This window comes from Balaenoptera ricei, chromosome 5 (genome assembly GCF_028023285.1).
Source record: "Balaenoptera ricei isolate mBalRic1 chromosome 5, mBalRic1.hap2, whole genome shotgun sequence".
NCBI classification, from domain to species: Eukaryota; Metazoa; Chordata; class Mammalia; order Artiodactyla; family Balaenopteridae; genus Balaenoptera; species Balaenoptera ricei.
In genome coordinates this window covers 21,153,434-21,179,111 of record NC_082643.1, presented here as the reverse complement: position 1 = coordinate 21,179,111, position 25,678 = coordinate 21,153,434, and the positions used below count along the sequence as shown (strand labels likewise).

Below are 25,678 nucleotides of genomic sequence, written 5' to 3'. Positions count from 1 at the left end.
CCCACATAAACTCCCGCCCCTTTCTCCCACTGCGGGTACGGAGTTGGCGCAGTTAGCTGACGTAAGACGTAACTTCCGTAGCCTCCTACGCGTAGCTACCGTGTCTGCCTCTGGGAGTTGAAGTTTCCGAAAGAGGACCTTCTGGAGTGGTAAAGACCACTACAAAAAGCTTTCTGTGCGGGCTCTCAGGTTCCCCGACAACTCCTCCGTCCGGTAAGTCTCTTGGCATGGAGACTATCGCTCGCCTACCCTTTGATATAATCCGAGCGCGTGCCACTGCCGCCTTCCGCTAGCAATAGGGCTTCCGAGGGAGAGGGGAGTGGGACATTAGAAGCAGCAGCCGAGACCCAGCTTCCGAAGGAAGTGTCGTCATAGAGAGCGCGCCCCCTCGCCTTGCCAAGCAGATTTTTGATTCGTCGGCTACAGTTTAATCCCGCCTCTGGAATGCGTCCGCCCGCGGGCGGCCTGGAGGGAAGAGTGGGGCGCGGCTCTGCCCACCAGCGTCGGGGCTGTGGTTGTCGATGTTTGCTTGGGGGTAGCGATATGGTCTCTAGCGTGTGAAGGGTGTGCGCTTCCCAAGAATGAAGGGAGAGGGAAATCTGGACTTTGAAGGGCCGGAAAACGAGTTGTGGTTTGCCACTTGGTGGCTAGAGAGCGTGAGCAAGTCGCTTCACTTGTTTAAACCTGCCTTACCTCAGTTTTCCAAAGAGGGCTGACGTCGCTGAGCGCTCTGCAATGTGGGGAGAGCCCAGGGCGAAGTTGCTGCAGGTGCTGTCAGCCCCACATTGGTGAGCTGAGGACGATTTTAAGAAGTCCGTGGTGTTACTGGATTTCACTGAAATATTTTGTGTTAAAATTCGGGACTTTTTCTAGAGATATAAAGAGGATAGCGACAGAAGACTTTCTCAATTTATTTTTCTTTGTTTTGAATCTTGCCCCGTCTCCCCAGCCCGGCCCAGCCCAGCCCTCTGCCTAAGGGCCTCATAGCTGAACCGAGCTATGCAAATTTGGCCCGCGCGTTTTCAAAAGGATATTCTTTCTCTATCACCGTGAGGTCGTTTAATTCCATTCTGCAGTTATTCCGACATTCATTTGGATCTTTCTGGAAGGGAGGCTGTGTCATAAATTATGAAGACTTTAGCCCAATCAGTAAAACCATGAAAAAAAATTTTTTTTTTTTAACTTTTGGCCGGTCACTCATTATGATGTATGTCCTCCTTGCCGGCAGTTGTGCTAAGAAGTGGGAATACAAGGACGATTGAGATACTATTTTTTTAATGTATTTATCCCATACTAAATTGCCTTAGTCATCCTTATCCAGTTGTTAATTTTATAAGACCATCAGATAACCTGGATCTGCAACTAAATGAAACATTTTTTAAAAATTCAATGCCCAGGTAAACTAAATTTCACGCAGTTATTTCTATAATTGCTACAAAATTTGTTGAACGTGGTGAATGAATGAAAATGAGCTGTGAGTATCACTGCACGTGAGGGAGGAATGCAAAACTACATGGAGTTTATATTTTGCTTAACACGTTAATCCAAACAAGCTAATACATAGTGAAATGCTTATTGTATGTTGTAGGCAGTAGGAGTTGGTACGTATCTTTGTATGTAAAGTATGCTGCAAGCAATAATTTATGGGATCTCAAGCTAGCATCATTTTTGTTGTGCAATGTGCAATGTATCTAGCTTATTCAAAGCTTAAAAAAATTCTCTTACTACAGTGCATTTTCTTAATTGGGAATAAGTTTAAAAATAGTAGTGATAATGATGTTGACTAGCTCATGACCTTTCTCTGTATTTGATAGGCTGTTTAAAAACATTAGTGTGCAATGATAAGCAAATTAGATTTAACTTAGACTTCTTAGGTAGGAAAGGCGAAAGCTCCCCCTGGTGTGCAGGAGCTGTAAAACATTGCTATACTTTTCTAAAATTTTCACATGATAAAGCAAATCAACACTTGCAGTTTGGAACAGAGTAGAGAACTAACAAAAAATGCCACTGATAATAGAAATATTCTCTCTTAGAATATTAATCACTGTTTCATGAAGAAAGCAATTTGTCTCCTCTGAATTTTAATTGTGCCTTTAAGTTTGCACATTCAGCTTAATGGGCAGGTTTGGCTTATGTTTTCTCCACCCTATATTGTTTTGAATACATTCATTGCCCATTTTTATTAACGTACTATCTATGGAAAGGAAATAAAAGTGATCCTAGGGGTCACAATATATATTTAAATTTTTTTCTTCTGATCTTTTCAGGTTTACTGTGTTTCTCCTGTCTCCTGTTTCTTAAATTGAATGATAACCTTATTTTCCAGATTAAAAAAAATATTAGTGAATGCACTCAAGGTTATACATTTATCTTCAGTTACTTTTTTGGCCTGTAGTTCTCTCATCCTGTTATTTGTATCTAAATGCTCGGACATACTATTTTTTCATTCTATTTTTCTGTCTGAATTCTGAGTTAGAGTCTGAGGATGTCTTCTAATTCATCAATTACCTCTTGGACTCCAGGTAATCTGGAGTTTGTCTCATATGTTGAAATTTTTATATCTTCATTTCCTGGTTTCCAAATTGGTTCTTTTTTACAGATTCTTGTTTTCCTATTTTTATGCCTGCTTTTGTGTCCCAATTTCCTGTTTTGTTTTTATGGTTATTACTCTTCATGAGCTCTGAAAGATTTCAACCAAACTTATTTTAAAGTCATTTTCACATTGCTCTATTCAATTTTTATAGAGTGAATTTATCTCCTGCTTGTTGATTTAGCTGGGGTTTTTTTTCATTTCTGTCTTTTTGTAATTTTGCTTTGCAGACTCATCTTGAATGGAATTATAACTTTCCTCTCCAAACTACTTCTCTCTGTACTACTGATTTTGTGGTTTCTCTCACCCATGGCCCTTTTCAGTGCTTCAGCCCACAGCAGAGCTTATATATGTGGTTCAGAATTCTAATCATGTAATAATATAAGTTCATATGTCACCTCATGCTCGACCCAGGTTGTAGCCAAGAGGCTGTGTCTGTTTCCTTCAGGTTTCCCCCGAGTAGTCAGTTTTGTATAAGCTATAGTCTATAATTTTACCTGTTTTCAGGCTTTTTTCATGGAAGGAGGAGCCCCACCCGTAACACTAGTTTAAGGGTTTGTCTTAAACTGTCTCCCATCTTTCTCCCATCCTCTGTCTTGTATTATTCTTCTTCTCTTTACTTTAAAGCTAGGAAAACTTCTATCTGCCTTTACACAGAAGACCCAGTTCTTAACTTGGATTTTGAGAGAGGCTGTACCTTTTTTGTTTCCCCTTTTTATATTTTATCTAGATTGGGAGGCAGAGTGCATCAAAACATGAACTTTTGGCAGTGATCTCTAGGAAGTCTGTCCCAATTTTTTTGGTGCAGAAGCATAAGAATAGAACTGGAGCTATTTTTTTTTTCCGTATGTTTCAGTGACACAGGTCTTTTCAGAGCCCTCCAACAGCAGGGTTAAAGCAACACAGCTCTTTAACATTCTTTGGAAATCTTCATTTTCTAAATAAGACTTTGGATTTCTGGGACATGGTAGAGTTAGATGTGGGTTGGAATCTTAGCTCCATCACTTCATTTGTCTATTCAAGTATTTTGAGGACCTACTTTGTGTGACATTTGCTCTAGGTGCCTTGTTTCTTAGGAATTATTTAATAGCTTTCTAACTTTGGGCAAGTTATTTAACCTTTGTACCTCTTCCTTTGCAAAGTAGGTATATACTATCTACTTCATAGGGTTTTTATAAAGAGTAAATTAGATAATAAGTTTTTTATTAAGCATAATAAGAATTAATAAATGTTTGCTCTTACTATTTTCATTACTTTAAAAAGTCCTTTGTAATATCATATTCACTCGTTTGTTTATTCTACCAGTGTATAATAAGCATCTACGAAGTGCCAAGCACTGTATTAGTATTGGCAATATAATGTTGGGCAAAATCAGACTTATCCCTTACCCAGTGGAGTTTCCAGTGTAGAGTCAAAGTTGAGTTGTCATTTCTAGGAGATGTTCTCCCTAAGGAGAACTGTTTGGTTGGTGGCATTAGGAAAACTTGTGAATTCTTACTTGTATTACTAAATGATTTTTTTCCCCTCTTAGTAATTTTGTGACCTAGTAAAATGCCAGGGCTTTTGCTGCAGCCCCTAAAGCACGCATCTTAAAATTTCTTGTCTTTCAGTCAAAATTCGGTAAATTTTCTAAGTTTGCTTTGGTTATCCTCGTATGTCCTGTTATATCATTGCACTTTTAAAGAAAGCAAGAACCATATAATAAAACTACTGCTCAAATTATGTTCTGCAAAGGTTTTTTCCTTCTACTGTCTGAATTGTGGGGATTGTTCTTTTTTCTTTTAGATGCTAGCTTCTCTGCACAGACTTGTTAGCTACCTCTGTAAGAGGAAAGAATCATATATTTTTCTATAAGGCCAATAGAACATTTGCAAGCTTCGTGCTTAGTCTTTGGTAGGGATAAATAACATATATTCTTAAGCTTTGATGTTAAGAATCAATTAAAGAGAAAAGATATCTCATATTTCTAGCCCTTTCCGTAATCTGAAAGCAAGTTCAGTTCTAGGCAATGGATATGAAGATGTGGGTGTTTAAATCCAAATAAAGATGTTTGAGTTGGCCCTAAGTGTTCCACAGCTGATTACAGAGTCAACTTACGTATTTTGTTTTTCAGCTGTGACTTAAGTGGAAAATTTACAGTTACATATTTACAATGAAATATATTGGGGTGGGGGCAACCAAATTTGTTCTCTGCACTGGCCAAAAGATAGAAATATATAGCATGTCTGTTGTCAAGAACCAATTGTTGAGGGTACGCCCAGATAGTGAAAGTAATATTTTTCTTGTATAGACAGCATTAAAGACAAGTACAAAAAGGTGTCTTCCATCTCTTTTTAAAAAATAGTATATATTTTTCTATAAAACTATATTTTCATTATATAAAATTTAGAAAATGCAGAAAGCCGTGGGTGGGTCAGAGTTAAAATGTGTGTATGTATTTTTTTAAAACAAAATTGGACATTATGTATTGTTTATTGCTTTGATTTTCTTATTTAACATAACCATTTCCCTTTATCATTAAATAATTTTGGGAAACATGATTTCTCTTGGCTGCTTAGTATTCCAAGCCAGTGTTACAGATGAACTTTAATTTATATTTAGTCCCCATTTGCTGACATTCAAGTAGTTTCTAATTTTTTATTGTTAAAAATAACAGCAGTACATATCCTTTTGCATTAATTTTGTGTGTATTTCTAATTAATTTACAGGAATTTATTCTAAGGAAGTAAATTACTATGTGAAAGAGTATCACCATTTTAAAGCTTTTCAAACATACAGGTCTGAGTAGTCTTCTGGAAAAATTGTGCAATGGCCACCAGTACTGTATGAAAATATCCCATTTCATCAAATGATCTTTGCCAGTAAATGACAATTAATTGCCCAAATTTGCATTTTTATTCATTACTAATATGGTTTAATTTTAATCACATCCTTCAGTCTTTTTTTTTTTTTTTTTTTTACTTTTTTTGTGTTTGTAAGTCATCTGTTCATGTCAAAGTTGCTTTTCAATTTTTCAGAGGCATCAAATAATGTCATCTGAAATATTGCCAGCATTTAGTGAGACTTCTAATGTTGAAAGAAAGCAAGACTTAAATGAAGACCAAGAGGAGAATCAGAAACCAGGATTAGGTGAAGGGTTTGAACCAATATCTAAACGGCAAATGAAGAAACTAATGAAACAGAAACAATGGGAAGAACAAAGAGAACTCCGCAAGTATGTATCAAAATGCATGTATTCTACCCCTATTCACAGGGGTATATTCCAATATACCCCTATTGGAATGTTGGACCTTGCAGTAGCCCTTTGACACATTAAAAATAATTGTGTTAATTAAAATTCGGGCTATACATATTGTTAGCTAACATTGTCAATTGGCTACTAAAACTGTATGTGTTTTAAATTATTTTTTTAGCAGTGTTGATGAATTTACACCGTACACTTTTCTCACTCAGAACCTGTTGTGAGTAGCAGCACAATTTCTAAAATAACTGATTTACAAAAGGGATATAGTTAGCATCCATGGCCTAGATATGGAACAGAAATAACCACTTCAGAAAGATCAAATTTGGGCCTAACATTGATTTTGCTAGAAGAACGATTGCAGGTTTTGGTGAGAGCAGAACTAACATTGATTTTGCTAGATGAACTATTGCAGGTTTTGGTGAGGCTGAAGCTGTCACTGTATAAAGACAAAATTTACTAGAAGAAAATAAATTTTTGTTGATGCAGATGAGAGAAAAAAATATGGCTTTCTTTTCACAAACAATTTTACTTTTTTTTAAATGAGAATAGTTTTTAAAAAAACATGTTATTTTTATTGAGGTATAGTTAATTTACAATGTTGTGTTAGCTTCAAGGTATACAGCAAAGTGATTCAGTTATATGTATATGTATAAGTATATACATGTATATATATTCTTTTTCAGATTTTTTCCATTATAGGTTATTACAAGACATAGAATATAGTTCCCTACGCTATACAGTAGGTCCTTGTTTATTTTATACATAAGTAGTATGTATATGTTAATCCCAAACTCCTAATTTATCTCCCCACTCCCCTGCTATCCACTCTTATAACCATAAGTTTGTTTTCTGTCTCTGAGTCTACTTCTGGTTTGTGAATAAGTTCATTTATATCATTTTTTTAGATTCCACATATAAGTGATATCATAAGATATTTGCCTTACTCTGACTCACTTCATTTAATATGATAATCTCTAGGTCCATCCATGTTGCTGCAAATGGCAATATTTCATTCTTGTTTATAGCTGAGTAATATTCCATTGTATATATATACCACATCTTCTTTATCCATTCATCTGTCGATGAACATTTAGGTTGCTTCTATGTCTTGGCTATTGTAAATAGTGCTGCTGTGAACATTGAGGTGCATGTATCTTTTTGAATTAGAGTTTCCTCTGGATATGTGCCCAGGAATGGGATTGCTGGACCTTATGGTAACTCTGTTTTTAGTTTTTTAAGGAACCTCCATACTGTTTTCCATAGTAGCTGCACCAATTTACATTCCCACCAACAGTGTAAGAGGGTTTCCTTTCTCCACACCCTCTCCAGCATTTGTTTTTTGTAGACTTCTTAATGATGGCCATTCTAGCTGGTGTAGGGTGATACCTCATTGTAGTTCTGATTTGCATTTCTCTAATAATTAGCGGTATTGAGCTTCTTTTCCTGTGCTTCTTGGCCATCTGTATGTCTTCTTTGAAGAAATGTCTATTTAGGTCTTCTGTCCATTTTTTGATTGGGTTGTTTGGTTTTTTTGATATTAAGCTGTATGAGCTTTTTGTTTATTTTGGAAATTAATCCCTTGTCAGTCGCATCGTTTGCAAATATTTTCTCCCACTCCATAAGTTGTCTTCTTATTTTGTTGATGGTTTCCTTTGCTGTGCAAAAGTTAGGTCCCATTTGTTTATTTTTGTTTTTATTTCAATTACTTTAGGAGATGGATTCAAAAAAATATTCCTTCTATTTATATCAAAGAGTGTTTTGCCTATATTTTCCTCTGGGAGTTTTATAGTATCTGGTCTTACATTTAGGTATTTAATCCATTTTGAATTTATTTTTGTATATGGTGTTAGAGAATGTTCTAATTTCATTCTTTTACATGTAGCTGTCCAGTTTTCCCAGCACCACTTATTGAAGAGACCATCTTTTCTCCATTGTATAGTCTTGCTATCTTTGTCATAGATTAGGTGACAATAGGTGCATGGGTTTATCTCTGGACTTTCTATCCTGTTCCATTAATCTATATTTCTGTTTTTGTGCCAGTACCATACTGTTTTCATGACTGTAGTTTTGTAGTATAGTCTGAAGTCAGGGAGGATGATTCCTCCAGCTTCATTCTTTTTTCTCAAGATTATTTTGGCTGTCCAGGGTCTTTTGTGTTTCCATACAAATTAAAAAAAATTTTTTCTAGTTCTGTGAAAAATGCCATTGATAATTTGATAACGATTGCACTGAATCTGTAGATTGCTTGCGTAGTATAGTCATTTTAACAGTATTGATTCTTCCAATCCAAGAATGAGGTATCTTTGCATCTATTGTGTCACCTTCAGTTTCTTTCATCAGTGTCTTAGAGTTTTCAGAGTACAGGTCTTTTGCCTCCTTAGGTAGGTTTATTCCTAGGTATTTTATTCTTTTTGATGAGATGGTAAATGGGATTGTTTCCTTAATTTCTCTTTCTGATATTTCATTCTTAGTGTATAGAAATGCAACAGATTTCTATGTATTAATTTTGTATCCTGCAACTTTACTGAATTCATTGTTGAGCTCTAGTAGTTTTCCGGTAGTACTTTAGGATTTTCTATGTATACAGAATTATGTCATCTGCAAAGAGTGACAGTTTTACTTTTTCTTTTCCAATTTGGATTCCTTTTATTTCTTTTTCTTTCTGCCTGCTGTGGCTTGGACTTAACAAAACTATGTTGAATAAAAATTTTACTTTTTTTATATGGTTATAAACGTAACTCAAAAATCATGTAGGAGAAGAATGATAAAAGTAAAATTTATCATAACTCTCAAACTCAGTATTTTAAAAGTTTTGTAAGTACGTCTAACATGCTACCAATAGTAAATAAAATTATTAGTATAGTTCGAATTTGTGTAAAAAGTACTATACTGTTTTTGCAAACTCATTTATTAGATAAAGCTTTTAGATAGATTATATAAAATTGCTGATATCTGACAATTTTTGATCCATGGAAGTGGCAATTTTGTTATGGTTTAGTCTGCTAATTTTAAAAAGTAATTGTTTCTTTGTCTATTTAGAATAGTATTGTAAATGTATGAATATACAAATAATGAAAAGTTATTTTCAATTACTAATTTTAGACAAAAGAGGAAGGAAAAACGCAAGAGAAAGCAATTAGAGCGACAGTGTCAACTGGAATCAAACTCAGAAGGAAGTGACAGAAAACGTATTCGAAGAGATGTTGTTTACAGCCCACTCCGCCTTATCATTGACTGCAGTTTTGATAGCCTGATGGTATTAAAGGTATCATGAATCATTGTCAGAAAAATCCTGTAACTGAACTAGGCTGAATAATTTTTGCTTTAATATGTAATATGACTTTGATGTAACTTTATGTACTAAAATGCATCTTTTTTTTTCTTTTTAATTGTGGTAAAATACACGTAATGTAAAATTTACCATCTTAACCATTTTTAAGTGGACAGTTCAGTAGTGCTAAGTACATTCATGTTGTTGTGCAGCCAGTCTCCAGAAGTCTTTTCATCTTGACAAACTAAAACTCTATCCCCACTGAATGAACAACCATTTCCATTCCCCCTCCCTCAGCCCTTGGCACCACCATTTTGCTTTCTGTCTCTATGAATTTGACTACTCTGTGTACCTTATGTAAGTGGAATCCTCCAGTATTTGTCCTTTTGTGACTGGTTTATTTCACTGAGCATTATGTCTTCAAGGTTCACCCGCATTGTAGCGTGTGTCAGAATTCCCTAATGTTTTAAGGCAGAATAATATTCTAGTGTATGTATAGACCATGTTTTGTTTATTCATTCATCTGGTGTCGATGGACATTTGTGTTGCTTCCACCTCTTGGATATTTTGTTGTTTTTTTGTGTGTGTTTTAAATTTATTTTATTGAAGTATAGTTGATTTACAGTGCTGTCTTAGTTTCTGTTGGGCAGTAAAGTGACTCGGTTATACATTTATATATATTCTTTTTCATATTCTTTTCCATTATGGTTTATTACAGGATATTGAATATTGTTCCCTGTGCTATACAGTAGGACCTTGTTGTTTATCCATTCTATGTATAATAGTTTGCATCTGCTAATCCCAGACTCCCAATCCATCTCTCCCCCACCTCTCCTCCCCTTTGGCAACCACAAGTCTGTTCTCTGTGTCTGTGAGTCTGTTTCTGTTTCATGGATAAGTTCATTTATGTCATATTTTTAGATTCTACATGTAAGTGACATCATATGGTATTTGTCTTTCTCTGACTCACTTCACTTAGTATGATAATCTCTAAGTCCATCCATGTTGCTGCAAATGGCATTATTTCATTATTTTTTATGGCTGAGTAGTATTCCATTGTATAAATATACCACATCTTTATCTATTCACCTGTTGATGGACATTTAGGTTGCTTCCATGTCTTGGCTGTTGTAAATAGTGCTGCTATGAACATAGGGGTGCATGTTTTGTTTCGAATTATAGTTTTCTCTGGATATATGCCCAGGAATGGGACTGCTGGATCATATGGCAACTCTATTTCTAGTTTTTTGAGGAACCTCCATACTGTTCTCCATAGTGGCTGTACCAATTTACATTCCCACCAACAGTGTAGGAGGGTTCCCTTTTCTCCACACCCTCTCCAGCATTTATTATTTGTAGATTTTTTGATGATGCCCATTCTGACTGATGTGAGGTGATATCTCATTGTAGTTTTGATTTCCATTTCTCTAATGATAAGCGATATTGAGCATCTTTTCATGTGCTTTTTAGCCATCTGTATGTCTTTGGAGAAATGTCTGTTTAGGTCTTCTGCCCATTTTCTGATTGGGTTATTTTTTTTTTATATTAAGGTGTATGAGCTTTTTGTTTATTTTGGAAATTAAGCCCTGGTTGGTCGCATCATTTGCAAATATTTTCTCCCAGTCCATACGTTGTATTTTCATTTTCTTCATGGCATCCTTTGCTGTGCAAAAGGTTATAAGTTTGATTAGGTCCCAATTGTTTATTTTTGCTTTTATTTCTATTGCCTTGGGAGACTGACCTAAGAAAACATTGGTAGGATTTATGTCACAGAATGTTTTGCCTATATTCTCTTCTAAGAGTTTTACGATGTCATGTATTGTATTTAAGTCTCTAAGACATTTTGAGTTTATTTTTGTGTATGGTGAGAGGGTGTGTTATAACTTCATTGGTTTACATGTGGCTATCCAACTTTCCCAACACCACTTGGTGAAAACACTTTGTTTTCCCATTGTATATTTTTGCCTCCTTTGTTGAAGATTAATTGACCATAGGTGCGTGGGTTTATTTCTGGGCTCTCTATTCTGTTCCAGTGACCCATATGTCTGTTTTTGTGCCAGTACCACACTGTTTTGATTACTGTAGTTTTGTAGTATTGTCTGAAGTCTGGGAGGGTTATGCTTCCTGTTTTGTTCTTTTCCTCAGGATTGCTTTGCAAATTCTGGGTCTTTTATGGTTCCATATAAATTTTAGGATTATTTGTTCTAGTTCTGTGAAAAATATCATGGGTGATTTGATAGGGATCACATTAAGTCTGTAGATTGCTTTGGGTAGTATGGCCATTTTAACAATATTAATTCGTCCAATCCAAGAGCATGGGATATCTTTCCATTTCTTGGAATCATCTTCAGTTTCCTCAGTTTCCTTTATTGATGTTTTATAGTTCTCAGCATATAAGTTTTTTACTTCCTTGGTCAGGTTTATTCCTAAGTATTTTTTTTTTTTTGGATGCAATTTTAAAAGGGATTCTTTTTTTACATTCCCTTTCTGAAATTTATGGTTAGTGTAAAGAAATGCAACTGATTTCTGTATGTTAATCTTGTATCCCGCTACCTTGCTGAATTCATTTATCAGTTCTAGTAGTTTTTGTGTGGAGTCTTTAGGGTTTTCTATATATAGTATCATGTCATCTGAATATAATGACAATTTTACCTCCTCCTTTCCAATTTGAATACCTTTTATTTTTTTTCTTGTCTGATTGCTCTGGCTAGGATTTCCAATACTATGTTGAGTAGAAGTGATGAGAGTGGGCATCCTTGTCTTCTTCCAGTTTATAGCAGAAAGGCTTTCAGCTTTTCACTAGTGAGTATTATATTGGCTGTGGGTTTGTCATAAATAGCTTTTATTATGTTGAAATATTTTCCCTGTATACTCATTTTCATAAGAGTATTTATCATGAATGGATGTTGAATTTTATCAAATGCTTTTTCTGCATCTATTGAGATATCATGTGGTTTTTGTCTTTTCTTTTGTTGGTGTGGTGTATCACATTGATTGATTTGCATATGTTGAACCATCCTTGTGACCCTGGGATGAATCCCACTTGGTTATGGTGTATGATCTTTTTTATGTGTTCTTGGATTCAGTTTGCTAATATTTTGTTGAGAATTGTTGCATCTATTTTCATCAGAGATATTGGCCTGTAATTTTCTTTTTTGTTATGGTTTGTCTGGTTTTGGTATCAGGGTGATAATGGCTTCATAGAGTGTCTTTGGGAATGTTCCCTCCTCTTCAGGCTTTTGAAAGAGTTTGAGAAGGACTGATAGAAGTTCTTCCTTGTATGTTTGGTTGTTATTTAAGTCTAACTGTTCTATTTTATCATTTACGATATCTGTTGCCCTACTGATTTTCTGTGTAGAAGATCTGTCCATTGCTGTGAGTAGGGTGTTAAAGTCTCCTGCTATTACTGTTTTCCTGTCAGTTTCTCCCTTAATGTCCATTAGTATTTGTTTTATGTATTTGGGTGCTCCTATGTTGGGTGCATATATGTTGAGGAGTGTAATATCATCTTCTTGTATTGATCCTCTCATCATTGTATAGTGTCCTCCTTTATCTTTCTTTATGGCCTTTGTTTTAAAGTCTATTTTGTCTGATATGAGTATTGCAACCCCCGCTTTCTTGTCATTTCCGTTTGCATGAAATATCTTTTTTCATCCCCTCACGTTCAGTCTTTGTGTGTCCTTTGCCCTAAAGTGGGTCTCTTGTATGCAGCATATTGTAGGCGCTTGCTTTTTTATCTAGTCTGCCACTCTAGGTCTTTTGATTGGAGTACATTGACATTTAAGGTAATTATTGATAGGTATGTATTTATTGCCATTTTAAACCTTGTTTTCCACTTGATTTTGTATTTCTTCTTTGTTTATTTTTCCTTTTTGTATTTCCTTTTGTGATGTGATGATTTTTTTTTGTATTATGCTTGTGTTCTTTTTGTTTTCTTGTGAATCTGTTGTATGTTTTTGATTTGTGGTTACCCTGTTTTTCAAGTGTGTTAACCTCTTCCTATATCTACTGCCTTTAAACTGGTAGTCATATAGGCTAAAACACATTCCAAAAAAAACCCCCTACATTTTGTTACTCTCCTTCCCCACATTTTATGATTTCGGTGTCCTCTTACATATTCATGTTCATCCTTTTGCTGTTCATTGTGGTTCTCTTGCTTTCACAGAAATTTTTTCTTTCTTTCTTTCTTTCTTTTTTTTTTTTAATCTGTATACTGGCTTATTTAAGTGATTTACTTTCCAATTGTGATTTTATCTTTCGAATAGATTCTTACTTCTCTATTTAGACAAGACCTTTTAATATTTCTTTTAGGATATGTTTAGTATTGCTTTTTTCTTTTAGTTTTTGCTAGTCTGAGAAATTCTTTATCTCTTCTTCTATTCTAAATGATAATCTTGCTGGGTAGAGTATCCTAGGTTGCAGACTTTTCCCTTTCAGGACTTTGAATGTATCTTGCCATTCCCTTCTGGCCTGGAACATATCTGTAGAGAAATCAGCTGATAGCCTAATGGGGGGTTCCCTTGTAATTAACTCTTTGTTTTTCTCTTGCTGCCTTTAGAATACTCTATCTTTTACTTTTGCCACTTTTTAATTATAATACATCTTGGTGTAAGTCTGTTTGGGTTCATCTTGTTTGGGACACTCTGTGCTTCCTGTACCTGTATAACTGTTTACTTCTTTAGGTTTGGGGAGTTTTCAGCCGTAATTCCTTCAAATATATTTTCGATTCCCTTTTCACTTTCTTCTCCTTCTGGGATCTCTATTATGTGTAGATTGGCGTGCTTTATATTACCCCATACGTCTTATATTGCTTTAATTTTTTTCACTTGGCTTTCTGTTTGCTGTTCTGATTGTGTGATTTCCATTAGTCTGTCTTCCATATCGCTTACTTGTTCTTCTGCATTATTCAATTTGCTGTTCGTTGACTTTAGCTCAGCTTTTGTCTCAGCAAATGAGTTTTCTAATTTTTCTTGTCTCCTGTTTATATTTTCTAGTTCCTTTTCTTGGTAATCTGCATTTCTGTCAATAGCCTTCCTTACTTCCTTCAGTATTTTCATTATCTCCTTTTTGAACTTGATGTCTATTAGACTGAAGGAGTCTGTTTCATTGTCTTTGACTGGCAATCTCTTGATCTTTTCATTGGGAGTGGTTCCTCTGTTTTCTTCATTTTACTTATAGTTCTCTTACTCTATGACTTTAGGAGAAACAATTATTTCCTAAATAGTTGGAGATATTTTTATGTGGGAATGTCCTTGTGTAGCCTGCATGGGTTTAATATTTTTGGTGAGAGAGCTGTTTTTTGTATGGATGCCTGCTGTTATCTCCTCGATAGGGGGTGTGACTGGGGTTGTGGTGGCCAGAGCCTGCACTGAATATTGAGCAGGGCCTCCTCTTTGCTCTGTGGTTGTCAAAACCCTTTTGGAGGCAAGGTCTGCTCCCCAGTTGTTGGAGTAGAAGCCCCCAGATCCATTTCTGAGCTGTAGTGTGAGGTAAGCAGTATTGGAGCACTCCCACTGGGAGAGGAGCTACTGAGTATTCCTCTGCCAGACCTGTCCGCTGAGAAGTGTGCTCCGTTGTGTCATCTGTCACCCGTTGTGCAGGCTCACAGAGTACACTGTTGTTGGCACTGCCCTCAGCCTCACCTCAACCATGGGAATGCAGGCAATTGGCCCTGTTGTTCCTCAGGTGCTGGGTTCACAAAGCCACCAGCGCAGATCCGCTGGTGCAGATCCACTGAAGTCAGGTACCAGGACTGCAGTAGTTGCACACCTGGACCTGCCGTGGGAGCTATGGATGGAGCCCAGACCCTGGCCCAACTCCATATGCACGCACCCACAAAGCCCACAGCTGCTAAGGCCAGACCCGCCCCAGCCATGGGAGCACCTGTAGCCCACTTGGATGTTCTGCAGGCACTGAGTTTACAAAGCTGGCAGCAGTGGCCTAAACCCACAGATCGCACAGCCACAGGGAGAGGGCTCAGATATCAGCCCTGCTTCCTAAGTCACATGGTCCCTGGGGATCAGCTCTGATTTCAGCCCTTCCTCTGTGTGTGGGCAATTCGCTGGCACTTGCGTGCTCCCAGAGCTCGTAGAGGCAGCGCTGAGCCTGCTGAGCTCACTGAGAAAGAGGCAGCTTTGGCAGGCACTGCCCCTTAACAGTGGGGTTTCAGTGGCAGCAGCACACCTGCTGTGAGTGCACCAAGAGTGAGGCTGCTATGGCGGGCCCTGCCCTTCCCTTTGTGCACCCCTTAACGATGGTGCTTCACTTCTGTGGCAGGCCTGAGCCACAGTCCAGCCCCTTCAGGCTGTCTCCGTGCAGCCAACCCCCGTCCTCTCCCTGGGTCTGTTCTCTGAAGCCCGAGCTTTAGCACCCAGCCACCGTACACAAAAGCAAAAGCACATCTCAGACTGGGGAGTGCAGGGCGGTGGCAGGGACCATTTGTGCAGGTCTCCATCTGTTCTGCTTGCTGCAAACCAGCTGCTGCGCTCTCCTCCAAGCCTCTGAAGCTCCCTTTCTGTCCCAGCTGATCTCCCTGCCAGTGAAGGGGCTTCCCAGGGTGCAGGAACCTTTCCTCTTTCACTCTTCCCACCCAGGGGCTCAAGTCTTGTCCCGATTCCTTTTTTTTCTTTCATCCTACCCAGTTACATGGAGATCTTTCCTGCAGTTTTGGGTGTCTGAGATCTGCCGGTGTTCAGCAGGTATTCTGTGAGAATTGTTCCACATGTAGATGTATTTTTGATGTATTTGTGGGAGGAGGTGAGCTCTGTGTCCTTCTACTCCGCGATCTTGATTGGAGCCCTCTAAAATGCATCTTTTTTTTTTTTTTAATTTTTGTTGGAGTATAGTTGATTTATAATGTTGTGTTAGTTTCGGGTGTACAGCAAAGTAAATCAGTTATACATATACATATATCCACTCTTTTTCAGATTCTTTTCCCATATAAGCCATTACACAGTATTGACTAGAGTTCTCTGTGCTATACAGTAGATCCTTATTAGTTATCTATTTTATGTATAGTAGTGTGTATGTCAGTCTCAGTCTTCAAATTTATCCCTCCCCCACCTTACCCTCTGGTAACCATAAGTTTGTTTTCTACATCTGTAACTCTATTTGTGTTTTGTAAATAAGTTCATTTGTACCCTTTTTTCAGATTCCACATATAAGCGATATCATATGATATTTATCTTTCTCTGTCTGACTTACTTCACTCAGTATGACAAACTCTAGGTGCATCCATGGTGCTGCAAATGGCATTATTTTATTCTTTTTTATGGCTCAGTATTATTTTATTGTATATATGTACCACATCTTCTTTATTCATTCCTCTGTCAGTGGACATTTAGGTTGCTTCCATGTCCTGGCTATTGTAAATAGTGCTGCAATGAACACTGGGGTGCATGTATCTTTTTGAATTATGGTTTTCTCCAGATATATGCCCAGGAATGGGATTGCTGGATCATATGGTAGCTCTATTTTTAGTTTTTTAAGGAACCTCCCTACTGTTCTCCATAGTGGCTATACCAGTTTACATCCCCACCAACAGTGCAGGAGGATTCGCTTTTCTCCACATCCTGTCCAGGATGCATTGTTTGTAGATTTTTTAATGATGGCCATTCTGACTGGTGTAAGATGATACCTCAGTATAGTTTTGATTTGAATTCCTCTAATAATTAGTGATGTTGAGCATCTTTTCACGTGCTTTTTAGTCATCTGTATGTCTTTGGAGAAATGTCTATTTAGGTCTTCTTACCAATTTTTTGATTGGGTTGTTTGTTTTTCTGATATTGAGCTGCATGAGCTGTTTGTATATATTAGAGATTAATTCCTTGTCAGTTGCTTCATTTGCAAATATTTTCTCCCATTCTGAGGGTTGTCTTTTCATTTTGTTTATGGTTTCCTTTGCTGTGCAAAAGCTTTGAAGTTTAATTAAACTTAAAAGGTTAAGTTTTAATTAAACTTTAAGCTTAATTAAACTTAAAAAGTCCCATTCGGACTTCCCTGGTGGTCCAGTGGTTAAGACTCCACACTTCCAATGCAGGGGGCGTGGGTTTGATCCCTGATTGGGGAACTAAGATCCCATGTGCATGGCCAAAAAAAAAAAACAAAAAACTGAAAACAAAAACAATAATTTGTTTGATTTTTGGTTTTATTTTCATTACTCTAGTTGGTGGATTGAAAAAGATCTTGCTGTGATTTATGTCAAAGAGTGTTCTGCCTATGTTTTCCTCTAAGAGTTTTATAGTGTCCAGCCTTACATTTAGGTCTTTAATCCATTTTGAGTTTATTTTTGTGTGTGGTGTTAGGGCATGTTCTAATTTCATTCTTTTACATATAGCTGTCCAGTTTTCCCAGCACCACTTATTAAAGAGACTGTCTTTTCTCCGTTGTATATTCTTGCCTCCTTTAGGTAACCATAGGTGCATGGGTTTATCTCTGGACTTTCTATCCTGTTCCATTGATCTATATTTCTGTTTTTGTGCTAGTTACCATACTGTTTTCATGACTGTAGCTTTGTAGTATAGTCTGAAGTCAGGGAGCCTGATTCCTCCAGCTGCGTTTTTCTTTCTCAGGATTGCTTTGGCTATTCAGTCTTTTGTGTTTCCATACAAATTTTAAAATTTTTTGTTCCTATTCTGTGAAAAATGCTATTGGTAATTTGATAGGGATTGCATTGAATCTGTAGATTGCTTTAGGTACTAATATTTTGACAATATTGATTCTTCCAATCCAAGAATATGGAATGTCTTAGATCTCTCTCCATATGTTTGATTTCTTTTATCAGTATCTTACAGTTTTCTGAGTACAGGTCTTTTGCCTCCTTAGATAGGTTTATTCCTAAGTATTTTTATTCTTTTTGATGTGATGGTAAATGGGATTGTTTCCTTGATTTCTCTTTCTGATCTTCTGTTGTTAGTGTGCAGGAATGTGTACTCCACCCAGCAAAGCTCTCATTCGTATTAGATGGAGAAATCAAAAGCTTTATAGACAAGCAAAAGCTAAGGGAATTCAGCACCACCAAATCAGCTTTAAAATGCATCTTAAATAAAGTTTTTCAAAATCTGTGACCCGAAATTAAAGTAGCTAATAAGTTGCTTTTATTTATATGTATATGTATAGACAGAGGGAAAGACAGATACCATAATAGATTATGAAACTCAGTAACTGCATATTAATCATAAAGAGCTGTGGGGGGTGTTGTTATTTATCCTAATCAAAAGGAAGAAAATAAGAAATATGATGGGCTTAATAGAATTATTTCTTATTTAATAGTTTGAGAAATCTGGTTGTTTAAACAATGCTACTAAAAGGAATGTGTTTATAACCTTTGGTAGTTATAAAAATTGTAATAGCATGACTATAAGAGAGTTCTTTTTTTCTTTTGTTGTCTCTTAAGAAGAGTGAAAGTTTTCCTGAACTTGCATTTTAAGTGGCTACAAAATGTGAAATAATGGGTCACTTATAGAGTATTGACTTATGGTAATTATTTTATTAGTATGTAAGAAAACTGAATGGAAATTATCAGAAAAGACTTGTATTTCAAAAGAAAGAATGTCCCTATCTAGTCATGCCTTCTGCTTATTCTATTCCACTCGGATTGTGGAATGGCCATAGATAATTTTGAAAATATTGCTTTAAAAATTGCACTCTTTTATAGGACATTAAGAAACTTCATAAGCAGATTCAACGATGTTATGCAGAAAATCGACGAGCACTGCATCCTGTGCAGGTATGTTTGGGGAATTTAAAACAAACTTCCAGTTTCCTTTTATATCTTATTTCGGAAAAGGCGTAGATAATCCTCATTGCTTTTACAAGAAAGAGTCTTACAGGTAATCTTTCTTAGAGAACAAAATGCCTATTTGTAAAAATGTTTTATTTTTCTACAAAAATAAAATATTTTAAACATTTTTTCACCTCATTCTCAAACACATTGTGCCCATTCATCATTAGTCTTGTACACACTGACCTGTTCATTGCTGTGTAGTTGAACATCTTCATTAAAGGACATATGCGTATTTTCATACCAGTTTCTCAGCTCTCAATTCCTTCCTTTCTGGGGAATAGGGTAACTGCCCCTTGCTGATATGTGCCATTGTGTCTGTTGGCTAGATTTTTTCTACTTAAAGGATTTTGAGTCACTAATAATTTTGAAAGGTACTTTATTAGCTAGAATGAGGAAGTGATTTGTGAGACTAGTTGGCTGCCCTTAAGAGCAGGGTCATTTTTCTTACTGAATTTGTTTGAATTCTAGGTGACCTAAAAATTAACTCTGGCTCACTGATGTTAAAAACCAGAAAATCTTAATATACTTTTGGTTAGATATTTTCTTCTTATCAAGTGATAGTAATATTATATTTTTACATTCTATATTCGTCTCACCCTTGATTAGATTTGAAATAGGTTTCAGGGTTTAGAGTCAAAGCAAAATTATGAAGATTTTGGACTGGTAAAAAATAACTGTAGTGGCAAAAGAAGGGGAAGGGAAACTTCACATGGAAGCAGGAAGTTTATAGAAAAGTGATCATTAAACAAGAGGCAGATTATAACTACTTAGAAAACAGGATGAAAATGTAGATGGAATACAGAAGTTAGTGGGTTAGGAGATACACAAAAATACACGTCGCTTGTACCACAAATTTATTCTTGCATGTTTAAAGCATGCCATAAATTTATTTTTTTCCAGAATGAAAATATTTTGTGTTTCATTGATAATCAGATGAGTGTATGAGGGAATAAAATATTGACTTTAATAGTCATTTGCTCTCTCTTTCTATACCTGCCAATCTCTTTATCAGTTTTACTTGACAAGCCATGGAGGCCAGTTGAAAAAGAACATGGATGAAAATGACAAAGGATGGGTCAACTGGAAGGTAACTAAACTAGATTAACTCTCACATAATTCAAGGTATTTTTATGCTTAAAGGTCTACATTTTTTACCTAAGTTCTACACAATGCTAATAAATATAAGAGTCAGCAGCTACAAACCCTGCGTATCACTGTACCTAAGTTTACCAGTGGGAGAAGCAAGAGCCTTGAGATATAATCTGTACTTGCTTTCATGAAATCTCACTTCCTGTTTTACTGCCAACTTTAAAACATATTTTTTAAAAAAGGAAAAAATTTAAAGGTCTGTATGCAGTCTCTACCTAGCAAACTGGCTATACATTATTTATAAGAGTGAACTGGCTATACATTATTTATAAGAGTGAAATCACTCTAAAATTTGGAAATGTACTTGCATTCTCTTTCTTCTAAATCTGTGCTATACCATATGGTGTCCACTTCCACATGTGGCTATTGAACTCTTGAAATGTGACTGGTCTGAGTTGAGATGTACTATAAATGTCAAATAGACATTGCATTTCAAAGACTTAGTACCAAAAAAAAAAGAGAGAATGTAAAGTATCTCCTTAAAATTAAAAAAAAAAAACCCACAGTTATTATAAGTTGAAATGATAACATTTCAGGTATATTGTGTTGAATACAATGTATTATTAAAATTAATTTCATCTATTTCTTTTCACTTTTTTTTAATGTGGCTATTAGAAGATTTCAAATTACATATGTGGTTCACATTTTTTTTCTTTTGGACTAAACTACTCTCAGTCATTTGCAAAGATGACTAATAGATTGGCTTTAGTACCAGTCCCTAAGGAACCTTAACCCTATTCTACTCAGAGAAGTAGTGGGTTATTCCTACACTTTTTTTCCTTTCTCCAAGCCAGTTCTCAACGTGACAGACTTTCCCTCTCTCACTCACTAATCCCATGACTGCATTTATTTTATTAATAGTCCATAGTATAAAACATTTTCAAAGGTTTTTTAAGTTTTAAAGTACAGTACATTTACCAAGTTTTATGTTCATGCCTATTTTCCTAAGAAATAATGTAATAAGTTAGAATAGGCATACTTTCAGTTATTTTGTGGCTTGTTAAATTTATTATTTCATACCACCAGTTTTCCAGAGAGATGTGAGTTCGCTGGTCTCTAATTATGCACATTCCTCTTGGGGCCCTTATTAAGCATAGGGACCAAGTTTATAATATACCATTTTCCAGAAAAATGGCTGTTTATTAATCAATAAGGTATACATCTTAGCTGAGAGGTCTCCCGCTTCATTTTTGATTTCCACAAAAATTATTGAGAAATGCCATCTGAGCCTGGTGACGCATCTTCCTTTATTCTTTTGGTGCAATTTGCAAAATTCTGACTGCCAACTGTTGTTCAGTCTTGTACCTCTGACCTGACAGTTTTGGTGAAGAAGATTTCAAATGTGTATCTTTGTGGAAGCAGATGCACGGAATTTATTAAATCTGTAAGCCCTTTCCTTTAGATGATTCATGTAGATGGAGAAGGAAGTAATTGGAGAAGGCATTCTTTGGCTGGAGAACAATGTGAGCAAATACATGACAAAAATGCATTTGTTTTGTTGGAACAGAGAAAGTTAGATAGGTTAGTGCTATATTCAGGAAAGAATTACTAAGTTAAGGAGTTTGAATTTTATTCTACAGATAAAGATAAAACATGAGAGTAGTGTTTTCAGAAAATGAGTGCACCATCCATGTGTGGAAGTAAATTGGAGAGATCTGAGGCTAGAGACAGGGAAATAACATCAGGAGGCTACTTAAATAATTGAGATGTGAGGTGAAAAGATGCTGGGGTAGTAGATTCTAAATAAATAATACATTGTTATAATATTCTTTCAAACTTCCTTTCATGTATTTTTTGGATGGGTTTGTCTAGGGAAAAGAAAATAATCATTTTTAGCCAATTTTCACAAAATCCTATTAATAACATCTTTCCCCTTGTGTTTTAAAGGATATCCACATCAAACCAGAGCACTATAGTGAATTCATACAGAAAGAAGAACTGATTTATCTTACATCAGATTCACCTAATGTACTAAAGGAATTAGATGAATCAAAGGCCTATGTGATTGGAGGATTAGTAGATCACAACCATCACAAGGTACTATTAAGTTTTTATTTTTGCTTTTGCTCATACTTAAAATTGACATATCAGTTTTCTTGATAGTAATATCAATTTTCTTGATAGTAAATACTTTGATAGTGATGTTTGAGTGCCTACACTATTTCAGTCACCTTTCTAGCTAAGCAAAGCATTTTGCATATATTAGTTTGCTTTATCCTCACTGCAACCCAGTGAGGTCAGTGCTATAAAAATTTAAAAAATCATGCAACCTATTGGTTGAGAAGTTTAGCTCTTCTTCCTCCTTCACTCTGTCTTTTGGCTCTTTCAGTCCTGATTAGACCCAGGCTTTAAGGATTTTAATTTTGAGAAGAGAGAAAATTTATATTCAGCATTCTTTTAATTGACAGAATGGGAAAAATAAAATTTATAGGCAGTTGAACATTTTTTTTCAATTCAGGTTTTTATTTAATTTGTGTTTGCCATTTGTGCCTCTTAGTGTTATGTAATTGAAACATAGTTTTATCCTTTAAATTCATGGGAAGAATGATGATGCTTCTCTAGGAATTCAGTTTGTGTACTTTAAGAGAGAAAGGCAGTGTGGAGTGATGAGAAGCTATTTGAGTCAGGAGGCATGAGCCAGGTTTTTCCTTTGGTTCTGCCACTGAGGAACTTTGTGATGGGACAGAGAGCATAATGTCTTTGGTTTCCTCATTTGTAAATTGGTTAAGACAAATGCCAGCAACATTCTAACTATACTTATTGTCAAGAGAATGTTTCCAAATTAGTGGTTAAACGTACGCACACACTTTTTCAGATTATATTCTCTGAACTAAAGTCTTTCCTAAAAATTATTTATTCTTTCATAGACTTTAAGTTTAATGTAATGTTCTAGCCCAAGTTACAGTATCTTTGTTTTAGGGACTCACGTATAAACAAGCATCAGAACATGGAATTGATCATGCACAGCTCCCCCTTGGAAATTTCGTGAAGATGAATAGTAGAAAAGTTTTGGCAATTAATCATGGTAAGCTATAAGGGGATAAACTGAAAATGTACCTGAGTGAACACTGTGAAAAAATAACATTACATTTACATTTTGGACAAGTAGAAAACATACACCTTTGGAAAACACACAATTTGGGGTACAAAATTATAAAATGTAATCATTTATGATTTGTTTGAATAATACATGCATACTTTAGAAAATTTTGAAAATGTACACGAGTATAAAGAAAAATAAATAGGTGTAATTTCACTATGCAGAAATACTTTGTAGAAACTTTTTGGTCTGTTTTCTTCCAGTTCTTTTCCTATGCATATATAATATTATTTATTACATAATTGGATTCTTACTCTATTGCATAAAATGTTATAAATCCGGGGTGTTTCCCCCCCCATTTATTATTATATTTATTGAATCATTGTTAGTGGCTATGTAATTTTCCATCATCTAAGTACACAATAATGTAACCATTCTCCTGTTGTTATTTTTTTTCTTTTTACTATTATAAATATCGTTGTAATAGACATCCTCAGGCTTAAGTCTTTGCCTGGAGTTTTGCTTTTTAAAATTTTTTTAGTAGAGATTTTTGTTAGTACACAACTACTAATTGGGCTTTTAAAATTTCTCTATAGCAGGCTCTAGGGAGTTATAGAAACAAACTTATTGATTCAAGGAATGAACTTCTTCTAAGACTTTTGCTAAATTAGTGGAAATTACTTTTCTCTCATAAAGTAATCCAGATTTCCCCCCAGCAGTGTATTAAAGTGAAAGGACATTGGAGACAGTATGTATGTATGTATGTATGTATGTATGTATTTATTTATTTATGGCTGTGTTGGGTCTTCGTTTCTGTGTGAGGGCTTTCTCCACTTGTGGTGAGCGGGGGCCACTCTTCATCACGGTGCGCGGGCCTTTCACTGTCGCGGCAGCTCTTGTTGTGGAGCACAGGCTCCAGACGCGCAGGCTCAGTAGTCATGGCTCATGGGCCCAGTTGCTCCACGGCATGTGGGATCCTCCCAGACCAGGGCTCGAACCCGTGTCCCCTGCATTGGCAGGCAGATTCTCAACCACTGCACCACCAGGGAAGCCCTGGAGACAGTATTTTTTAAAAAAAAGCAGGCAAGACACTCCCCAGAGTAAGTGGCACTATATAGGAAAGATAGAAGAAATTTAGGTTAACGCTAACCCTTTTTTTCCCCTAGTTTTATGTTAGCACAATAAAGAATAAAGAAGTAGAAGGGAACAAAGAATAGGAAGGAAACAAAAAAGGTCCTCTGTCTATTATAATTGACAACAGATAATGGTAAACCTCTGAGTGCTTAAGAACTGAAATGAGAAAAAGCTACAAAAGAGGTAGCAGCCTTGAGAGCCTTAGGCTTATTGGCTCTGACAGCTAATACAGGAGAAAGAAGTAATAAGAACAAAGTAGTTATTAGGACATACTAGCACTCTTAACACAAAAGCAATGTGTTTTAAAGTATGCACCATTGTGATGGACTAGGTTAAGAAACACATGGAGTTTGTCTTTGTTGCAGTGTTTGAGATTATTCTGGAATACCTAGAAACAAGAGACTGGCAAGAAGCATTTTTCACTATCTTACCCCAAAGAAAAGGAGCTGTTCCCACAGACAAAGCCTGTGAAAGTTCTTCACATGAGAAGAAGTTCGCCAGAGTTGAAGGTGGATTGAACAGTGATTCCAGTGAGGAGGAAAATAGAAATGAACTAGATTCACCACATAAGGAAGAAAAGCAGGATAAAGAAACTAGCACTGAATCTACAGTGACCTCTATACTACACTAATGTCATCTTTTTTTTTTTTCTTAAGTTTAAGGAAAATTAGGAGAAAATGAATATAGAATTTCATAGAATATTTTATAGAATATTTGAAATGGAAGAAACTTTCATTTTCTCTTATTTCTGTTGTGAATTTTTTAAACTTTTTTTAGAACTAAGTGATAAAAAGCACTAAAAAAGCATTCTTTTGTTTTTGCATAAGATTTAAATGTGTAATTTAAAAAATAATTTTCTAAACCTCAAATAAGCATTCCTTGAGAATTTTACCTTATTAGTAAACCTTCATTCTCTTTTATTTACAAGATTGTATTCTTCAGAATGTGCCTTCTGACCTTTCAGTTTTATTATTATATGTGTATATCAATGTCTTTCTGATTTATTGCCTACTTATTTATGGAGGCAGATATCCTAAAACTCCTTTAAGTCTACCAAAATGTCTGTATGGGTGGTTACCTTCTATTTGCAGCTTTTATATTCAATTTAGTTACTTCAAAGGAATATAGTAATTTTAGGAATAAGTATTGGATTGAGAAACTCAAGAATTGATTTCTGTTGGACTACGGAGCCCGTCTCTGTTCTTCCTTTGTAATGCTTTTGTGGTTCTAAAGCAATCACTGAAGAGTTAAGACTCTCTTTAATATATTTTCTTAATTTCAATAATGATGGTAAATTATTTCAATTACAAAATTTAATTTTTCAGGCTATATTATTTTAAAAGGCTGTTGAAGGATCAATTTTGTCATTACCCAAATTTAAAAAGAAACAGTTCTTAAAAAAAAAAAAAAAAGTAGCTCTTAGCAGCTATTCTTTTCCTTCCATATGTACTTCTTTACAATAAAAT

The 25,678-nt window shown here is 35.7% G+C and overlaps 2 protein-coding genes across 5 annotated transcripts in view; one reads left to right on the top strand and one right to left on the bottom strand.

The window, feature by feature from the left end:
* The window catches only part of MTTP (microsomal triglyceride transfer protein), a 56,426-nt gene extending 56,085 nt beyond the window's left edge, over positions 1-341 (bottom strand). For both annotated transcript variants that reach the window (XM_059922468.1, XM_059922469.1), the window contains exon 1: positions 250-341. The gene's annotated coding sequence lies outside the window, so the exon portion shown is untranslated. The remainder of the gene's footprint in view (positions 1-249) is intronic.
* On the top strand, positions 89-25,678 carry TRMT10A (tRNA methyltransferase 10A). Of its 3 annotated transcripts, none has more exons than XM_059922472.1 (8): positions 89-213; positions 5,608-5,804; positions 8,937-9,099; positions 18,761-18,832; positions 19,902-19,976; positions 21,926-22,075; positions 22,958-23,063; positions 24,578-25,678. In XM_059922472.1, the coding sequence occupies exons 2-8, from the start codon at positions 5,620-5,622 to the stop codon at positions 24,841-24,843; spliced, it is 1,017 nt and encodes a 338-aa protein (XP_059778455.1). In that variant the 5' UTR covers positions 89-213; positions 5,608-5,619; the 3' UTR covers positions 24,844-25,678. The 3 variants fall into 3 exon arrangements, with proteins under 3 accessions (XP_059778455.1, XP_059778456.1, XP_059778454.1); XM_059922473.1 differs by lacking the exon at positions 89-213 and adding an exon at positions 455-1,397; XM_059922471.1 differs by lacking the exon at positions 89-213 and adding an exon at positions 455-788 and having other exon boundaries at positions 24,578-25,677.